General features: G+C 32.9%; 1 protein-coding gene, 1 long non-coding RNA gene and 1 pseudogene across 2 annotated transcripts; 2 read left to right on the top strand and 1 right to left on the bottom strand.

Moving 5' to 3' along the window:
* The first annotated feature begins 13130 nt into the window (after positions 1 to 13130).
* On the top strand, positions 13131 to 14665 carry LOC105793047 (E3 ubiquitin-protein ligase PUB24). The gene has a single exon (XM_012621991.2). The coding sequence runs from the start codon at positions 13243 to 13245 to the stop codon at positions 14458 to 14460; it is 1218 nt and encodes a 405-aa protein (XP_012477445.1). The 5' UTR covers positions 13131 to 13242; the 3' UTR covers positions 14461 to 14665.
* Positions 14666 to 16847: 2182 nt separating this feature from the next.
* On the bottom strand, positions 16848 to 18717 carry LOC105762069 (transcription factor PERIANTHIA-like; annotated as a pseudogene).
* Positions 18718 to 19165: 448 nt separating this feature from the next.
* Positions 19166 to 20288, top strand: LOC128042333 (uncharacterized). Its single transcript, XR_008197557.1, has 3 exons — positions 19166 to 19299; positions 19879 to 19970; positions 20169 to 20288. It is a non-coding gene; the product is annotated as an uncharacterized LOC128042333 (long non-coding RNA).
* The last annotated feature ends 1527 nt before the right edge of the window (positions 20289 to 21815 follow it).

Genomic DNA, 21815 nt, shown 5'->3' with positions numbered 1-21815 from the left:
ATGAATCAAAAGCTCAATACTAAATTTTAAATTATAACACATGCTGAATGAAAAGAAATTAAATTATAATTCAACAAATTTAGTACAATACAAAAATCAATTCAAACACCACAAAAGTTTCACAAACTAGATACATAAAATAACATAAACAAATTCACTCAAATTCATTTTGTCCCTAAACCTAACTAATTTCTAGATGCTTGCCATTCATTGAACATTTGGTTGGCTAGTTCCATCCTCCAAGTAGCCCAAGCATCCGATGGATGAATATTTGCGATATTCGGTTCATCGTCATCCACCACATTACTAGGTAATCCTTCTCCCACCTCCGCTTCAATGGGATCAATACTCATATGGGTTCGAATAAAATTATGGAGCAAACAACATGCAATAATAATTCTATTGTGCACCCTTACAGGATAGAACGATGGACTCCTAAGTATTCCCCATCTAAGTTTTAATAACCCAAAGCATCTTTCAATAACATTACGTGCTGAGGCATGTTTCATATTAAAAAACTCTTGCGGAGAACTTGGCTGATAACCCTGACGCCACTCGTTCAAATGATATCATTGTCCTCTAAAAGGTGTAAGAAATCCCTCAAATTTGTGTATCCAGCATCAGCTAGATAATAACAACCTATAAAATAATTTTTTTTAAAATGATTAATTCAGCACAAAAAGTTTGATCTTAATGAACAATATCAAAGTCCTCTAACTATCCACTTTACCATGAGGAACTTTTAGTCAATTTCTTCTACTAATGGCATCTTGAAGAACCCGTCCATCAGCAACTGAACCTTTCCAACCAGGAAGAACATAAACAAATTGCATATCAGGTGTACAAACACCTAGCATATTTGTTGCTATGTCACCTTTTCGAGTTCGATATCTAGGTTTATCAACTGTTGGAACCCTAATCTTGATGTGGGTTCCATCAAGAGCACCTAAGCAATTCTATATCACATGATATAAAACCTTGAGTTAGAATAATAATTGTTGTACAAGCTATATATAAAACCTAAGCAATTCTAAATCAACTAAATGTTGTACAAGCTATATATAAAACTCAGTCCAATACCTTAAACCATTTCCACCTTGTGTCAGAAGAATCGGCTTTAATTGGCTCCGGCTTTTTAAATAACACATCTTGTAAGCGTATGACAGCATTTAAAACACTATGAAATGCTCTGCTAACAGTTTCCCCGGACCTTCTAAAGTGATGCTTGATAACTCGATTTTTCAGGTGATGGGAGACGATATGTAAAAACATTGCTACTTGCTCATCAACAAGCATGTTTCTTGATGACTTCAATCCCCCTATCAATTCTAACATCTCACATAGTTTAAAAAAGGCAGTTCTATTCATCCTAACTTGTTCAATACAGGTCTCGTCACTAGCATAGACAAGCCTTTTCACATAATCCCGTTTTGCATAAAAATCTAAGGTATAGGATCTAATCCTTGGACTATAAGTATGTAGGCTAAGGCTGACACCCATTCTAAATAAGAACCAAATCGCAATTCTACAGATTTCCAACCATATTGTCAATGCAATACCAATTCTTTTACGCCTCACACTTTGTGCAATTAAAGGCAGACGAGCCATTACTGCAACATATTAAAATTAGAACACACTATCAAAGAATTGAAGTTGCAATTACACAATATCAAATAAAAATAAACAGCACAAATTTAGAACACACGAAGCAAAAAAGTATCTATTAAATGATATCGTTGCAACTTTAATTTCATTTCTTTATCAATCACCCAAACAATAATGAAAGTTTATTAAAGCATGTTCAAAGTTTGAACATTGATTAGTTTGAACATTTAAATTTAAATTTAAATTTAAATATAATTTCGTATAATGAAATTGAAGGTTTCATAAAGTATGTTCAAAGTTTGATCATTGATTAGTTTATTTATTGATGATTAGTTTAATTAAGGTTTTCTAATTTTAAAACAAATAAAATGAAGAATGAGGATTTGGTTTAATAATGAAATTGAAGTTTTAAAACTTTTATAACATTTTAAATTTAAATTTAATTTTGTAAAATATATATAACTTTTATCTCATTTACATGTACAAATAATTATTAAAAAGTAGTATTGTATTTGCAATTATGATTGGAAAAGATTGAAATGTAGTATTGTATTTACATGTACAAATAATTGTGATTTAAGCCCATTATTTGTAGGCATAATGCTCTTTAAGATTGATTCTGGGAAGTGGGTTGTCTTAAATCAAGTACCTAATCCCACACATTCTACTAGAACATCAACTTCCAATATTAACCAAACTACATCGTCTTCAACTATTACCAACTCGGCTAAGACCACTACTAGCACTAAGAACCCAAGTAAATAAGAAAGGGATGAAAGGAGAAAAAACAAACTGTGTAAGTGGTATTATGAGTCAGGGTTAATTAAAAGCAGGTACAAATTCACTAAAAAAGGCTAGACTATCTATCCAACCACTTTACCACCAGCACCATCCATCTTTCTTCTTTTCATCAATTCATCTATCATCTGTTGTTATTTTTCTTTTGTATCAAATTTCATTATCAAACTCATTTTATTATTATTTGAATAGTATCAATTAAAGGTTGAACATAATTATATATTAGTATCAAATTTGTATGTACTCTTTATATGTACTCTTTCACTAATAAATTATATATCAAATTTGTATCAAAATTTTTTTATGTACGCTTTCACTAATAAATTATATATTAGTAAAAATTTGGTGCATTGGTACACCAATAATTGAGTAATTTTATAGTATAATTATTATTCAAACTATAATTATTTATTTTGTAATTTTAAAATATCAAATAAAACATTTAACCTATTTTCAACTTTAGATTTGAATACATACTACTTTCTTTAAAAAAACACTTTTAATATTTATTTTAATAACCCGAAATCAAAAATATCAATTAGACCATATACTTAAAAAATTTAATTACAAATATTGATACCTAATTATTCATCTTCTAAATTGACTTAAATTGAACATTATATAAGCATCGAAATTGAAATTTGATTGTTTTACATAATTTAAAACAAAGAGCTTATTAACTAAAAAATCCTTGTAAAATAATTCAATAATTATTTGAGTCTTTAATAGAAAACAACATAATTAACCCTTAATCGAATATAAATCATAGCTCAAGTAACTCGTTTACAGCATTTGATTTCCAAATCTAAATCATAACAGAACTATATCCTACTATACTTGCAATTTCCAGTTTCATCATCTACTCACTAACAAATCAAGAACAATTTCCAGCGGACTATCAAAACAATTTCCAGAACAAATCAAGAACAATATCAAAACAAATGCAACAATTTGAGGTTTCATTGAAAACAATGAGACAATTTCCATTGCAACAATATCAAAAAGCATGCGAATTGAAAGCAATGACAATTTCCATTGCTCACTTGTATCAATACGAATATTTTAGCGAGAAAATGAAAATCAATAGAGAATATCATCTCAAAACAGAAGGAAAATCAGAGTGAAACCACATGTAAATGAAGAAACAATCAAGAGATAGAAAAATTATATCTAACAACAACTATTCAAGCGGAGCAAATGATATCAATAGAGATGTCTCGCTCACGAATATGATTCCTCAGTTCATATTAGAAATCTTGGACCTCATGGTACTAATAATCCTTACATACAAAGCATCCCTATTGTACTATATTCATCATTTCAGCAAAGCCAACAGATAGATCAAATTCCATTTAAGTTCTAACAAATGAAATCATTCAAAATAGCACTTAACATGGAAGTAAAGATGAAATAGAGCAGGGGAAGTCTTTTTCTCACTAGAGGCAGCAAGAATAACCAAACAGGGTAATCTAGTAATAAGCTGTATTGAAACTATTTTTTTCGTTATTTGTTTGGTTGCATTATTTGTTGTTATCTAGTTGGCATTTTTAAATCGGGAGGGTAATGAATCCAAACATGCAAAATTAGCAACAAAAGCTAAACTTGATTTTTTTCGGATAAACGTTGCTTTTTTTATTTACCAACAAAACCATACAAACATGCAATAACCATAACCATACAAACAAAAGCTATAATGAGCAATACAAACATGCAAACAAAACCATACAAAGGAAACAACAAATGCTGCTACAGCAATACAAACATGCAATCGGGGAAAACATACAAACAAAACCATGAATACCAATGGAAAACTAACCTATAATGAGCAAATCGGGGACGACTGCGATGAAGAAGTGTTGGAACAAAGAACCTGTAATGAGAAAAGGGAAATCGATTAAGTGTTGAAACGAAACCATAACCAGCAAATAATGCAACCAAACAAATAATGAAAAAAATCATAACCAAAGAAGAAACCCTATCTTGATTTACCAAGAAACTAACACCATGAATGAAACAATCGCAATCGTATTTATAAAAAAATTGCAATAACACCCATTAATTCATGCGAGAGGAAAGATGCCAAGATGAGAAATGATGACCGGCTGGAGATTACTCACTTGCCGCTTCAAAGCCTCCGAAGATCTGAGACCGTGGAGTCGGCGAAATATGCGAAGATGGAAGTCGGGACCACTGGAGCTTTGGTTATTGGCGACTTCATCGATCTTTGGGAGGAGAGGGTGGGTGGAGATCGATTCGATGATGACTGCTTGGGAGAGGCTTGGGAGGGTAAAAGAGGACCGATTAGGTAATCCTTTTTTTTGGAAGGGATTTGCAAATCGGCGCTGCATAAGGGAAAATGGGGAATCCGTCCGCAGCGTAATAGGCCCGTATTAGGGCAATACAGCCAACCAAATAGGGTAATCGGTGGGGCCACGGATTAGGGGTGTAATGGCTAATCCATTACACCCAACCAAACATGATGTAAGTCTCTCCAAGAAGTCATTACCCAACTATTTATAGTCCTTCCCACGCGGTCTTCAACCATTTAGAAACCATTCATTGACAATCATTTTGTCCCCCACTAAGGGACCAGCTAGTTCTAATCTGACCGAACTAGATTTAGAACTTATCTATGTCCAAACCAGCCTCTATATTTCTCTAATTGTTCAGTAGGGACTGCCAGCTTACAGTCTATTTCAATTTAACCCCTAGCTGTTCCAAATTTCTAAGTTGAAAAGGAATAGGGTGTGACAATGATACCTAAAATAGTCTTGAACTTGGGAGGCTTGAGGGTCTTGGTATCGTAATATCACTGTAGTTGGCCTCAATTTTTCTCACTTTAGTACTATCAAGGTTATCACGACTTCCATGCTGCAATATTGTGCTACCCCTATCTAAGTGATGCTTTCTTCAAGTTCGAGTCATTATGAACTCCTTACACCACTAAAGCATATTGTTAGGTTTCCCATGGCACGTTTGGCCAATTTGGGTCTCAAAAGTGTATAAAACTCACAAAAACAATTTATTAACAACAAAAGCTAAAAATCGACAAAAGTAAATAAAAGACACCTAAATTGCTTGAGAATAAGCTTTTAAGTGTAATGGAGAGCCTAGTTTGGCGTATTAAATTACGGCAGATCAATATAAACATGTCAGGTTACCCGTCCAGGCTAAACCTTTAAATTGACATCAAGTTACCAGTCCAGGCTATACATTTAATGACACATTTTATTGTTTGGCATGATGAAATATACATGTAAGGTTACCAATCCAGGCTAAACCTTTAAAAGGACTTTAGGTTACCAGTCCAAGCTAAACCTGTGTCACATGTATCTTTGAATCCGCAACAAATGTTGGATCTCGATAATCATCTGTAGTCAATCTGTACAAGCATGCACAAAACCTTTACTAAATTCATCTGGGCATTTTCAACACTTACATATATAAATATTTTTGTTATGGTTTAGTCTAAATCTCACATTTTGCATCAAATTGCAAACAAACCAAATTTCAACCCAACATACACATTCGTAGTTCAAATACACAACAATTTAAACATAATCATACCATATGAACTTACCTAGTCAAATCATCAAACAATTTGAATTTGCAAGGACTAATCGATAATTTTGGCCTTTCCCTGATTATTTCTAGTTTGGTTCAATTCCCGATCTATACAATTATTCAATTCAATCTATCAATATCAAACACTTTTATATCATCCCATACTATGCATGAACCACTTTAATTTTATTTTTGAATACCCTTAAGTTTTTCATTTTATTTAATTTAGTCCCTAAAATAGAAACGACCATAAATTTCAATTTTGAGCTTTAGTTTCAAATCAATCTCAATCACTTCCTTCTATGAACCTCTATTATCTATTATTATAGAAATTTCACATCAATTTCATGGTTCAAATGCTCTTTTGATCCTTTAGTTATTTAAAAAATCTATAGTAATTTGACAACTTAGTCCTTGTACCTTAATTAACTATTAATTTGACAAAATTTCTAGATCAAACTTATATATATTTCTATACTAGTCTCGTAAATATTACTTGAACTACGGAACTGGGGTTCAGGAATTGTCATTTTTGACACCATTAAAAATCAAGTTGTTACAACTCTCTCTTCCCTTAAGAAATTTTGTACTCAAAATTTACCTAAGAAAAGATGTGAGTATTAGGATTCTTCAAGTCTCTTCTGGCTCTCAAGCAACCTCTTTCGTACCGTGTGGGTGCCATATTAATTTTTCTAATGTCACTCATTTATTTCTCTGTTCTTTAACTTCCTGAGCCAACATCTTTACCAGTTCTTCATTATACGTCAAATTAGGCTGTAACTATATTTCGTCAAGAGAAATCATGTGAAAAAAGTCTGATCTATATCATCGTAGCATTGACACATGAAAGACATTGTGAATATTTTCAAGTTTTGAAGGCATGCTAAACGATAGGCTATAGGTCCAATTCTTTTGAGAATCTCATACAGCCCTATAAATCTCAAATTGAGCTTCCCTTTTGCGCCAAAACGCAGAAATTTCTTCCAGGGTAAAACTTATAGGAATACCTTATCACTAATTTGAGATTCAATGTCTTTTCTTTTCAAGTCTACAGAAGATTTATGTCTATCAAATGCGACTTTTAAATAATCTTGAATAATTCAGACCTTTTCTTTTGTTTCTCGTATCAAATATGTTCTTACCAGCTTTCTTTCATTTAACTTTGACCAGCACAGAGGAGTTCTGTATTTACAACCGTATAAAGCTTCATGATGTGTCATTTTAATGCTCAATTGATAGTTTTTATTATACACAAATTTAGCTAATGATAGAAATCTTTTTCAACTGCCTTCAAACTCAATCACACAACATAACATATTTTTTAGTATCTGAATCACTCGCTTTGGTTGCCCGTTAGTCTAAGGATGGTATGTTGTACTAAAATTCAGTTTTGTGCCTAAGGCTTCATATAACTTACCCCAAAATTTAGAAGTAAATCTTGGATCTCGATCTGAAATAATAGACAGTGGCACATTGTGTAATCTGGAAATCACATAAATGTAAATTTCAACCAACTTCTCAAGTGAGTAATTTGTTCTAATAGGAATCAAGTGAGCCAATTTGGTCAATCTGTCAAATATTACCCAGATTGCATTTTTCTTTTTCAGTGACAAAGGTCACTCTCATTTTTCTTTTTCTGCTTTGACCTGCAGACATACTAGACATTTTGTCATGTATTCAACGATTTCTCTTTTCATTCCCGACCACTAGTACAATTGTTTCAAATCATTATACATCTTATTACTACCCGAAACCATTGGTATCCAATGATTCGATGTTGCTCACATAAGCTTCAAAGAATCCACCACACATGCTGGATCTCAAGCCATCGATTATGGAATCCCTGATCAAACATCCAATTCCTTCGAACCTTAATAACATTTACTAAGTTCCAACGAATACCATTTGTGTTTTTCTAATATTTTAACATTTCTTCAAGCAGTATATACATATCATTCAATCATACTTCATTTCACATCCATTTGATTCCATTTACTTGTATTTATCATATATCTCATATTTTACGATTTAATCCTCATATGTCAAACCAACAATGTTACAAATAATCTAAGATAATATACACTAATTATAATTAAAATACAAGTAAAATAACATAGTAAATTCCATATGAACTTACTTGACAAAAGCGACAACAAGAAATTTGCTAGGGACTAATCTACAATTTTCTCATTTCCGATTATCTTCTAGTTGGTTCAATTCCGATCTTTAATAATAGTTCATTCTAATTATCAATTTCAAATACTTTATAACGTTCTATTCTATGCATATGACAATTTAATTTTAGTTTTGAATGTTCCTAAATTTTTTATTTTATTCAATTTAGTCTTAAAATCAAATTTGTTATACTTTAAAATTTGATCTTCAATTTCAAACCGATCTCAATTCCATCATTCTATATCCCTATATTATCAATAATTACAAAATTTTCATACCAATTTGAAATATTTACACTTTAGTCCCTTTGTTTAAAACTAACAAATTTTACTTTACAAATTAGTCCTTTTTTCATTTCTAAGCTTAAAATTTGATAATTTAGTACCAAAAACTTCGAGAAATCATCAATGGATTTTTTTTAAACCTTTCACAGTTTTGTAAAATAGTACACGGGTCAGCTAAATCAAGCTCCTGGGATCTCAAAACATAAAAATTACAAGAAAAAAACTAAATCGAACTCACCAATTGAGGGACCTAAGCTTGAAACTCAAAGGTCGATTCTCTCTTCTTCAACAATGGGGTCTCGATGCATGAAAATAAAAAATGGGAAATGTTTTCCTTTTGTTTCATGTTTTATGTTTCTTTTTATTATTTTTATTTTATAACTTTAATATAATTATAATTTAAATATTATTTATAAAATTTATTAAACCAATCGTACAATAAAATTTTAAAATGGATTAATTACCATTTTAGGCCCTATTTTAAATTACTATATAAGTTCTTAAGCATTTGAAATATATAGCGATTAACTATTACTACTTTTACAATTTAGTCATTGTACTTTAATTAACTACCCGATTGAAAAAATTAAAGAACCAAAAATTTAATTAAACCTTATACTAACCTCGTAAATATTTAACAATAATATTTATGGACTCATTCGTTAGAAATCGGGTTCCAAAACCACCATTTTCAACACCATTGAAAAATAGGTTGTTACATGAATGTTATTGTCAAAATGTCTATATTACAAATCTTGACTTCCAAGTTTGAAAATCTTAAAATGAATGAAGATGAAACTATTTAAAATTTCTATACTAGATTATGTGACATATTTAATGTGGCGTTTTGTCTTGGTAAATGTTTTTCTGATTTGAAATTGGTGAGAAAAGTTCCGATGTCACTGCTAACACATTTTGCTATCAAGGTCGTAGCAATAGAAGAAGCTAAAGATATCACCACTCTCAAATTGGATGAGTTGATTGGTTCACTTAAAACCTTTGAGCTAAATCTAGAGAAACAAAGCATGAAAATTAAGACCTAATCAAATAAGAAAATTGACTAAGGAGGCTATTGATGAGATCAAAAAGAAATTAGCCTTGCTCAAAAGAGCATGAAGAGACCCTCTAAGAAGGGAACAAAATTAGTTTCTGGTGGAACAATAAAGATTCATATGAAGGGGGAGAATTCAGAACCAAAGAAAAGGGTTGTTCAATGTTTCAAATGCAAAGGTTATGGTCATATCCAGTATGAATATGCCAATACCAAGAAGAAGAAGAAGTCTATTACTATCACTCGGAGTGATGGAGAGAACAGTTCTAATATGGATGAAGATTTGGGAAACTATGTAGCTTTTCCAACTTGTTCAAACACTTTTTTAGACAGCGTGTGAAACTTCTAAAGAATTTGACTGTGACATTGGCACTCTTGAAAATGCATATTTCCAAATGATTAAAAAGTTGGAAATTGTGTGTTTGATGAATGATAATTTGTGAAGCAGTGTGCATCTTGAAGGATGAGAATGAAAAGTTCAAAATGAAAGTGCAAGAAAAGGATTATATAAATGTTGATCTCAAAAAGGCTAATGAGATGCTTGACGAAACTATTAAAGAAAGTGATTAGTCATTTGTTATTGTGCAATCTAAACTTGGTCATGATGAACATAGTAAAAGAACCTATATCTCCTACGAATTTTGTTAAATCTAAAAGATGGTTGCTACTTCTTCTTTTGAGACATGTGAAAGAAAAATAGAGATATATTTGTTTCTATTGTGGAAAGGCCGAACATATTAATTTTCATTGTTACAAGCTAATGAAAGATCAAAAATAGAGAAAAACAATGATTTTTTAATCTAATGTTGCAACACTGAATAGAACATCACTTAAACAACGACTGGTTTACAACAAAACGAAAGGGAAGAATAAAACAAAGAGAATTATTTGTCATTACTATGGAAAGGTTGGCCATATTAGGCCTTATTGTTTCAAGTTCCAAAATGGTTTTTGGAAAGTTAAATCCAGTGCAATAATTGTTCAAACAATCGTTAAGATAGGCAGAAGAATAAGATAATTTGGTGTGAAGTCTGCATTTGAGCTTTAAATATTATCAAGTTATTAATGCTCAAGTGAAGCACGAGGTTGTGATTTACGTTAATCATATTGAGGATATTTTGAAGGTCAAACATACTCCATTTCGTGGAAAGAGGTACTTATTATTCCACGAGCTACAACCCTTGTTATTGAAAAGGTATCATCTTATCCTTTTAAATAAACTTAAGGCAAAACAAACAAGAGGAGCATAGAGTAAGAGGGAGAAAGTTCGTTGATTTTAGTATGGTGTGATTCATGTTTATGCTGTCTATGGTTCATGCATTTGAGATTATTTAACTTGGTGGCTAATTTTTTAGCAAGCATTCATTTTTAGTGATTGGAAGTACATGTAGATGAATTTATCTTCATTTGAAAGCTGGGTTGATGTTCATTACTTTTTGAAAGAAAATGTTGAACTGAAACAAACATAAATGTTTAAACTCATGTTTGAACAAATAATGGAATAGAACATAACTAATAGGGGGTTCTTTTAGCCTTTTGACAAAAAGGGGGAGACAAGTTGATGGTTTGGTTGTTGTTGATTTTTGCTAATGTTGTTGTATTTTTTAAGGAGAGCTTGTTGGTTTATCCTTGTTGTTGGCTTTTATGATTTTGCTATTATAGTGTCATTTTTTAAGGGGGAAATTTAATTTGTGCGCTTGTATGAGCAATGTTGGTGTATTGGACGTCATTTGTTATGAGTTATGTTGATTTGTTTTTGGTATCTCATATGTTTATATGGTATGATAATATAAGGGGAGTTCTAATCATTTGCTTATGTTTTGTCAAAAAGCCAAAAAGGGAGATTGTTAGGACCAAGGTTGTCCATGACTAAATTGACTCTTTTTCAAACACTTGTTTGAACACTGCATGTTTAAACAATTGTTTAAGCAACTGTTTAGACAAGACCTTGGGACAACTTATGTGAAATGTTGGCTTTTTTACTTGGGCCTTCACAAGTGTTTTCTCCATAAGCAAATGAGTCCCTGAATGTGTTTTATTTCATCCCAAACAATAGTGGTCAAATTTGGATGATTGAAGGGACTATGAGATCTTATCCCATAAGACTTACAGTTATTCTTGAAGTTATTTATTTGGTGATTTATCTATTGTTTTTACTTGGTTGATAAGGATTTATTTTGCGATAATTATTGGAAATATATATTTAGATTATAATTAAGGGTTTTATCTTATCAAAACTACTTGGCGAAAATATAGATTTTGGCGAGCAATTTGGTGGTTGTTGTGCTGCACACATGGGAGTGCCTTTTTTTAGTGCTTTTGGCTAGCTATTTGTGTATCATTTACTTGGTATTTTTGCACTCTTGTGTTAAGCTTGTTATTGGATAGTTTTACTAGTGGTATTGTAAGGTCATTTGGGTTGAGTGATTTGTAATAATTGGGTTCATTGTTGGGGCTGCAATTACTTCTTTGTATAATGGTAGATTGGGCTTTAACCAATAAGTGATTCGGAAGATTGTTGAATAAGAATCATTCAGTAAGCAAGGCTCTGTAGAGTAGGTTTGTGAATCTGGATTGCATTAACAAATCTCTTGTATTTATTTCTCCCCTTCTCTTATTTAATTAATACTGGTGTTTTGTTCGAACTTGTGTTCAAACATCTGTTTGAGTAGCTATTGTTTGAACACATGTCTAACCATTTGTCTGAACATCGAATTAGACAGAGAGCAAATCGAGGTTCTTATAATGTTCAAAAACTGAGAGTATCACACTGCAAATCTTTGATAGGCCCTCCTTGGTGTGTGGAATAAGGTCACTAATGATGTTATGGGAGTCTGATACTTAAGAGTATCCTTACTTATTTTATAAAAAAATATTAATTTACATTTTATGTATTAATAATATATGTTTATATAAATGAATCAAATAACGTTATTCTATTTAAAAAATTATTTATATTTATATTCTTTTAATTTTTTTAATAAAATGATATATGACCTAATTACTTTTTTTTCATTATCTAATTACATTATCAAGACATTATATATGGTTTTGGTTTGGCATTTTCTCTTTTTCCTCAAAAGTCCCATTGCCCCAAGTTGTGCCGCCTACAAATTTTGCCCTCATCTTACCTACTTTGAATTGAATTTTGTAAAGCATAATAATCCATAGTTTACTACTCATACACCCGGCATCTAGGAGTCTTTATGGGGCAGGCCAGGACCACCATTTCCTTTTCTTGGCGTGAACCATACAGCCTGACCAATAAACCATTGCCAACTGGTGGTGGTCAATTACCAGCCCCAAGAAACTTCTAACCAATGATTTGTATTGTTTCTCTTGTTTTGACCATTGAAGCCCTCACACGCGAATCTATGGCTGGTAAAACAAGAAAATAGTAGAACCAGCTGAATATAGATAAAACATTAGTTTTGGTTTTTTAGGGTTGTAAATACTATACGTGTAACAAAACATTTGTTCTTTTTAGTAAAATATTAGAATTGAAATTCTAAACTTTGTTGCATGCTACATTAATTAAACCCAAGTACATAAATTAGAACACATTTAAGATACTTGGAACTCTCCTTTGCTTATAAATTATTATTTGTCTAAATGTTTTAGTCTTCCAATCCATCGCAATTAAATATGTACATATGTAAGTCTCTTTTTCATATCATTTTGGCCTGACTAATCAGTTTTGTATACATCTCTGTGTTTCTTAAGCAAACTCGGCAAATTTCAGCATCTTAGAATTTGAGCTAATCAATGGATGAAATAGAAATACCTCAATATTTCATCTGTCCAATATCACTGCAAATCATGAAGGACCCTGTTACAGCGGTTACAGGCATCACTTACGACAGGGAAAGCATAGAGCAATGGTTGAAGACTTCAAAGCACACGACCTGCCCCGTTACCAAGCAGGCTTTGCCATCGGATTCTGATTTAACACCCAACCACACGCTGTGGCGGCTGATTCAGGCATGGTCTGCAGCAAATGCAAGTAATGGCATGGATTTAATTCCCACACCCAAAACTCCTGTCAGCAAGAGCCATGTTGTTAAACTCATTCGTGACTTTGGAGTCCCTAGTTTGTATATGAACGCTTTGAAGAAAATGGAAGTCCTTGCCGAGGACAATGAGAGGAAGCGGAAATGTCTGGAGGAAGCAGGTGTCCCGAAGGCTGTGATTTTGTTATTAATCACATGTCACAGACAAGGTAAAATTAGCTGTCTTGAAAAAGCTTTGAGGATTCTGCATCTTATTTGGACACCATGTAGTGAAATCAAGGCTCTTGTAAATCAAAATTGCGATTTCATAGACTGTTTGACATGGATTCTTTTGTGTGAGACCGAGAATCCTGTTATTGTCACGACTCATGTAATGGTAATCTTGAAAAGGGTGATTGAAGTCACTAATTCAAGGTTGTTGGAGAAGTTGAAACCCGAATTCTTCAAACAAATGTTAAGGGTAGTGAAATCCAAAACCTCTCAACAAGCTACCAAATCCGCCTTGCACATCTTGATCCAAACATGTCAATGGGGAAGAAACAAATCCAAAATGATGGACGCCAATGCGATTTTCGAGCTCATCGAATTTGAGCTGGAGAAACCCGAAAAGCATGTGACGGAACTGATCATCAATCTCTTGGCACATCTCTGTTCATGTGCCGATGGAAGAGCTCAATTTCTAGGCCACGCCGGGAGCATAGCCATGGTGGCTAAAAGGATCCTAAGAGTCTCTCCGGCGACAGATGATCGAGCTGTTCAAATACTTAAATCAATCTCCAAATATGCTGCAACAAAACATGTACTTGTAGAGATGTTGAAGGTTGGGGCAGTAACAAAGCTTTGCATGGTAATGCAAGCAGATTGTGCCGCATATGTCAAAGAGAAAGCCAGGGGAATCCTTAGATTACACTCCAACTTATGGAATGGTTCTCCCTGTATTGCTGTTTATCTGTTAACCAGGTACCAAAGGTAACCCCGGTCACAAATTTATAAAGTAGTTCAGTTTTAAGTTGAAAGATTATGATAAGAGTGATGAATAATCAAATACCATTGCCTTCTAAATGTGTATAAGAAAATTTATGATATTTGGTTGTGTTTTGGTGAGAATAGTTGCCTTGGAAAATATCAATTCTATATATGTTTACTCATGGACCTTTATTGTTGTAATAATTTAAAAGATGAACAATGGAGAGTGCTTTTATTTTTTTTTTTTAAAAAAAGACCACGTGAAGCAGACGGGGGAGTAGAAGAAGGTAAAAAGTGAGTTTCCGCAATCAAAGGCTAATTGCTGGAAAATTACTTTGGAAAGGAAAACAAATAAAACGTGGTGTTGTTCAAGTGGGAGTGGTGCAGGGCAAAATTGGGTGTTTTGTCATTTCCTTGTTTTATAATTATATTAAATTAGTCCCGAATTATTTTAATGAATGCAGTAAATAGGAAAATAGCTTGAATTTGGGTATTTTCTCAAATTTGAGCTTTCACATTCTACGGGTTTTGGGACTAGTCTATGCTAAAATTCCCAACTCAATGCTTTAAAATCCATATAATTTTTTATCTTAAAATATTCACCTCATTAAAATAAAAGGCTTTTTTAAAATTCTCCCCACTAAATTACTTCATAGACATTCTTCAATATATTAATTTCTTTTTACTTATGCAATACACATTAATTTAAATAAATTATTTTTATTTTTCATACAAAATTTTGTTACTATGTTTAAAATTTTGAATACATGATTCAATTGCTACTGTGTTTAAAATTTGAAAAATTTCGAACAAACATAAAAATGGTATAAGTAAAATGCATAATTTAAAAAAATATTGAGTTATATATTTATTCTATTCAGGGAAAAATTTTAATTAGATTTTTACTTTTCATATTAATTTAAACTAAAAATTAAACATTAAGAAAGGTTCTCAAGTAGAATATAACACATTTGAATATTTAATTTTTTCTGTAAATAATTTCATTTTGTTTTGTTAACATTGAAAATTAAGCATTAACATATTTTAAAATTTTAAAATTATTTTTAGTATTTTAAATAATTAAAATATAAATAAAAACAAAGTAAAATAAAGCAATTGGCAAACAATTTAATACAAAATAGGCTTAATGAGCAAATTGCCCCTAAAGTATTTCAGGACTGCAAGTTACCCCCAAGTGTTAACACTGTAAACTGGCCGCCTTTTCTAGCCAGTCAAAAGACGCCACGAGGCGCATTTCGGTAAAACTTAAAAATTAACAAAAAAATCATAAAAAATTTTAAAATTAAAAATATAAAAAGAGTATATAAAAATTATGAAAATTTCGAAAAGTATATAAAAATCTAAAAATTCATTTAAAATTTTAAAAATATAAAAAAAAAATAGCAAAACTTATGGCTCAAAACCCATAAATTTTGGTCATTTTCCCAAAACTTTCTCTCATGTTTTACGAAACCCAGAAAAGTTAAAAAAAGAATTGAAGCAAGCAACAACACTCACCAGATGAATATTGTATTAAATGTGTTTTATTTTTTCAATAAAAATATAAAAATTTCTACCAACTTTCATCACTGTTCAAAATTGAAAACCCAGAAAAAAAAAAAAGAAAAAAGAACAGACACAAAGCCTCAACCTTATAAAAACACCAAATCAAGAAAAAAAACGACAAACCAAGAAAAATAAAGAAAAGATAAAGTAGATGAGAAGTGTCGAGAAAGCCTTTGATATATAATTTTTTTTAATTTTATTTTTTGGATTTATAATTTTTTATAATTCAGAGAATTTTAATATATCATGTTTATTTTTGAATTTAATTTAATTTTTATTTTTAAAATAATCTATTTTATTTATAAAATTTTAATGATTTTATACAATCTTTTTTTTCAAATTTTAAATATTTTATAATTTTTTTATAAATTTTATGATTTTTTTGTAATTTTAAGTGTTTTTACCAAAAATGTGTCACGTGGCAACTTCTGATTGGTTGAAGGAGGCAGCTGATTTTTTTTAATGTGTTAACGTTTTCGGGTAAACTGTGTAATGGAAGCAAACTTTAGCGTTATGTTTGGTTAGATGGAATTGTGATTCCAGGACTATTCTGAGTAAGATAGCTATTTCATTGTTTGGTTCACAGATTCATTCCGGTAGTATTCTGATACGAGCCTAAATCTTGAGTAAAGGAAGGAAGGAAATCGAAGAAGAGAAGAGGAAGAATAGAGAGGATAAGAAAATATTGGACTGTTTTCTTCTCATTTGATAACTGCTTCTCAATACAATACATGCAATTTAAAGAAAACTAACAAAGAAATGACGTGGAACTATTCTGTTATAACCAAAATGCCCCATATTTTTAGTTCCCAAAACTCCCCATTTCAATTAGACTTCGCGAATTCCTTCAGCTAGCTTTTCAGCTCGTAACAATACTCCCTTCGCAGATAACAGCCTTGTCCTCAAGGCTAAAAATGAGGAAATTTGGCTTGAATTGCAGTGAAGGATTCCCATGTAATGTTTCTGGGTAACGTGTACCCCTGAATGGCCCCCGATAGCACTAGCGTGGAAGTGGAGGAACAACTCCTGTCGCAATTGGGGAACCTTCCCCACCACTATCTTCCTTTTTCTGAACAGAACCCGACCTTCCCATGCACACTTTTTGTCATGATTTGGAAGCTGCAGAATATTCTGAATTATCTTCTGTAATCGATCATTCCGTGTATAATATAGTTGCAAAGCTTCCATTCCTTGTGATAAGGCCTGTTGAGACGACTGCTGCAGATTACATATGCCCATTAATTGTTGGTCTGTCAAAGGCTCTAGGTGGTTTCCAAGGATCTTCATAAGTTCAAATGAACGACATCCTCCCAACCACATAAAGCACCTCTCTGCAGGTGTTTTCCACATACCAGATAGCATATGAAATACATCTGCCTTGGCACCAATGCTTTTTAGCCTGAAAACCTTATCATAATGTGCCATGACACCCCCAACAAGAATGCACAATTCATTATCCCCCATATGAGAATTTACAGTTGATCTTAAGTCATTTATCAGTCGTTAATGTTCATCAAGCCAGCGACCATATTCCATGTCAAATGCTAGAGCAGCATTTCCCGCAACTGTATGGCCATGGTCCCCTGAAAGTCCAGATGCGATAAAAATACCCTGCTACCGTGCCCTTTGAAGCTCTTGCTCTAGTTCTGTAAGCCTGAGTCGACTATTCTCAAGCTGCTGAACATAGGCTTTTTTCCTCAATCTACTATTCCTTGCAGCTTCTCAATTACGAGCAAGCTCAAGTGTCTTTGATCACCACTTTTTACTTGGGTTGATCCACCGTATTCACCATTACAGCTCCATGTTGAACTCCATGAAGCAGTTTTTTATGGTCAGTGTCAACATCAGTAGAAGTGTCAGTCTATTGGCTATTATCGGCAAGGCCAGAGTCAGCCCAGTTCTCAATTTGGCCATTTCCCAACGGGGTACCAAATGTTGCGCCCTTTTGGTACATGAACTGCCTTGTATCCAAACACCCCGTTCCACTTGAAACTATCGTTGTTGCACCAATGCTCATATTCAATGCGCCATAGTGCAAGGTATTAGCAACAACACCAACATTGTTGGATTTTAAACTAAAAATGGAGCCTTACTGTTTCAAGTTTACCAGCTCCCTCATCGGATCCCCGAACGACCCACATCCAAAACGATCTTGGAGGCTCTTTATATACGCCGGCCAAGACGGCATTTGCAAGCCTCCATTCCCCTGACAATAGAAATGATGCCATTCTAACGCTCTGCCTTCTAAGTTCAACATCACCATTGCGGACCTTACTTACTTCAGGTATGCCTTTCGCTTCAAAATACTGTTCCAATTTGGTCCACCATACCCGGAAATCATTTCCATCGAACTTAGGGCACTCTAATCGATTGGTTTTAAAAGAAACTCCAGCTTCATAAGAACGATCCCTCACATGCACACTACCTCCATCTGTGACAAAGGGTTCCGTCTGTCCTTGCGGTAAGTCTGTGGTTTTGGGTAAGAACTCAGGAGGAGCTCCCAAAACCCATTTTCCCTTAACAACTGCAGCATTTACCGATGAACCAGTTGGTGGTGGCCCAAAATACCGAACCAACAATGACTGTAAGTCACTTCAAAACTCCATTTTGAACTCCTGTAGTCGAGATTCCATCTTAGCCTTCAGATGCGCGATTTCCTCTTGGATTTTTGAGATTTCCTACTGCATATTGCCCGCATCTTTCTGCAACCTCATCAAAACACCATCACTGGCCATCAAAAGGGATCGTGAAAGCTCTGATACCTTTGATAGGAGCCTAAATCTTGAGTAAAGGAAGGAAGGAACTCGGAGAAGAGAAGAGGAAGAATAGAGAGGATAAGAAAATACTGGACTATTTTCTTCTCATTTGATAACTGCTTCTCAATGCAATACATGCAATTTAAAGAAAACTAACAAAGAAATGACGTGGAACTATTCTGTTATAACCAAACCGCCCCGTATTATTAGTTCCCAAGACTCCCCGTTTCAATTAAACTTCGCAAATTCCTTCAGCTAGCTTTTCAGCTCGTAACATATTTCTTAAAAACGCTGAATGGTCATTCAGCACTTAGCCAATGGAATGATTATTCAGCAAATACAAGGAATAGCTTAAACTTTTTTTTCTTCCTTGCGTACCCATAAAAAATCACAAATTTACAAGCTTATATTTGGCAAAAACTTGGGGATGTTATTCATTCACCATTTTCTTCCAAACTTTCACTTTTCATCTTTCTATCGAGTTGAAGGGAAGGAAAGCTCAAAACGCTCGAAGTCGTCTCTAGGTAAGCATCAACTTTCATGGGGAAGATTTAACTTCTTGATAACTGAACAATATGGATCTTTGATGCTTAAGTTTGATTTGAGTTTTTTTTTCTTAAATTGTTCAAGAACTTGAAAACTGAAAAATATGAGTATTTGATGCTTGGGTTTTTTTTATGTTTTTCTCTATTAATCTCCGATTCTCTGAATCCCTTTTTGTCAATCATCTATTTTTTTTAAAAAAATTTGACTTTTGGGTTTGTTTTTTGTTTTCAGTAATTGACAGTAGTTTGAAAGCAATCTTAAATTAAAAGATTTTCTTCAAAAGCCAGGTGTTTTCAGAATCGAGATTCAAGGTTTTTTTTCAATTTTTCTATTTTTGTAGATAAAATCAGGTTAATGGGTGTTTTTTGATACTTCAAAAGCTTGATTTTTTAAGGTTATCTTGGATTTAAAGGGATTGTCTATTTTAAATAAAACCTCCTTAATCCCTTTTTGGGTTTTTGAAACTTGTTAAATTTTGAGAACCAAGAGTAATTGCATTCATCTACGCGCAAGTAGTACTTTAGCCGAAAAGTAATTGAGAACCATTCTCCATCTAGGAAGGACAGAATTGACCTTGGAAGAGGGGAGTATTTGCGAAGTCATATTGTTCTTTTCTTCAAGAGCTTGGAATGAAGCTTAAAGTGTAAGGGTAAGGGCTATGCCTATTTTGAAGTTCTTTACTAACTTGATGAGATGCTAATTGGTTTCCAATATATCACCAATTAGGTCATTAGTTTTGTAGTTCTCAAGTTGTTTCACATAATATTGCTTTTGAAGCATTAAGTTTTGTTTTGTGTTTTAGTATGTGTAACATTTTTTAAGTGGTGATTGAAAATTTTACTTGCAGGCCTCAAGTAGCAAGAGCATGTACAATGATGCTGTGTCACCAGTTTTACATGCGCCAATCCATGCAAAGAAGGATTGGCAGGTGGATGCTTTAATTGTTTTCCCTTGTTTTAATGTGCACTTGTATCTTTCTCGTTCTAAATAAGGAACCATGTATTAATGGACATGAGTGCTAATAGGGAAAAGATGAAATGATTATGTACTTTTCACGATACCAGTTATATGTATTCTTTGGAAGCAGAAATCACGAAATTCATGCAAGAAATGAACAATTATACACATAATATAATCACATGCTATCGCTTATTTTTGGATATTTAATAGTTTTTTTTAAAGAGAAAGTGTATATTAAATTGTTCAAATCTAGTGGCTTGGTTTTCTCTTTTCTAAACATATTGATGAAATTTGCAGACCATTGCAACTGTAAGCACATTTCTTGCATGCAAAATAAAGAGGCTAAACCTACTCTTTGTTATCTATTTCAACTGTAAACCAACTTGACTTGTGGCTCATCTTTTTTTAAGATGTTATCTAGTGTTTGTAAATTCATTTTAATGCTTGGGATGTTGATGGTGTTTATATCGTTGTTTTAAACATTCTAACCATAGATGATGATTTCTTCTTAGAGAGGCTAAACCTAGGGCTGTGCATAATTCGGTTAACCCGATTTTTTTCGGTTAACCGACCGAGTTCGGTTAATCGGTCGATTAACCAAAAAAATTCAGTCGGGGGTCGGTTAATTTTTTTTTTTGATTTTTTCGGTTAACGGTTAAATCGGTTCGAAACCGGTCGGTTAACCGAAAAAAATCGGGTAAACCGAATTTTGCAGGGTAGGGCCTAAAATAGGTCAAATTAAACCCGGCCCAATTTTTTCTCAAGCTCAACACCGAACTTTTTGGGTAATTTTCGGGTAATTCGGGTAATTCGGTTAATTCGGTTAATTCGGTTAATCGGGTAATTCGGGTAATTTTTAACCAAAAATAAAAAACACATAATTTTCGGTTAATTCGGTTAACCGACCTTATTAACTGAAAAAAATTCGGTTCGATTAATTTTTTTTAAAAAAATTCGGTTCGGTTAACGGTTAAAAATTTTGGAAGGTCGGTTAATTCGGTTATAGCAATTTCGGGTCGGTTAACCGAATGAACACCCCTAGCTAAACCTGCTCTTTGTTAGTTGAACAAATTAATTACATTTCTTGTTATTCAAATTGCTCTCATAATTGAAATCATGCAATTTAAGTACCATTTTTTCATTAATGTAGTTGGTTCACTTTCAATTCATTAGAACCTTTTGTTTCTTGTGAAGATAGGTGGTGCCTTGTTGAGTACCTTATCAATCCACATTGGTTACAAGCTGAAGCAGGCACTTAATACCAAGCAACAACATGAGGTTTCTACTAGATCGAAAGGTAAGCTAGCATCTTTTTTTTTACAATAGTTTGTATTGAATACCTAATTGCTTTATTATCGATGCTAACTTGTTGGCTGGAAGAGTAAATTTGGCGAAGTTTGTTTTGTTGACTATTCCCAGTTATTTTATGCAGACAACCATGATTCCTGTGGGTGTGTGCCAAACAATTGAAAAAATGGTGAGAAATTTTATGTAGGGGTCTTCTAATGGAGTGAGAAAAATGGCGTTAGTGAGT

The sequence above is a fragment of the Gossypium raimondii genome, chromosome 7 (genome assembly GCF_025698545.1).
Source record: "Gossypium raimondii isolate GPD5lz chromosome 7, ASM2569854v1, whole genome shotgun sequence".
Lineage (NCBI taxonomy): Eukaryota > Viridiplantae > Streptophyta > Magnoliopsida > Malvales > Malvaceae > Gossypium > Gossypium raimondii.
This window is presented reverse-complemented; position numbering and strand designations above follow the sequence as displayed.

Coding starts and splice junctions, on each gene's coding strand:
- LOC105793047 (XM_012621991.2), top strand. CDS start 13,243: ATGGATGAAATAGAAATACCTCAATATTTCATCTGTCCAATATCACTG.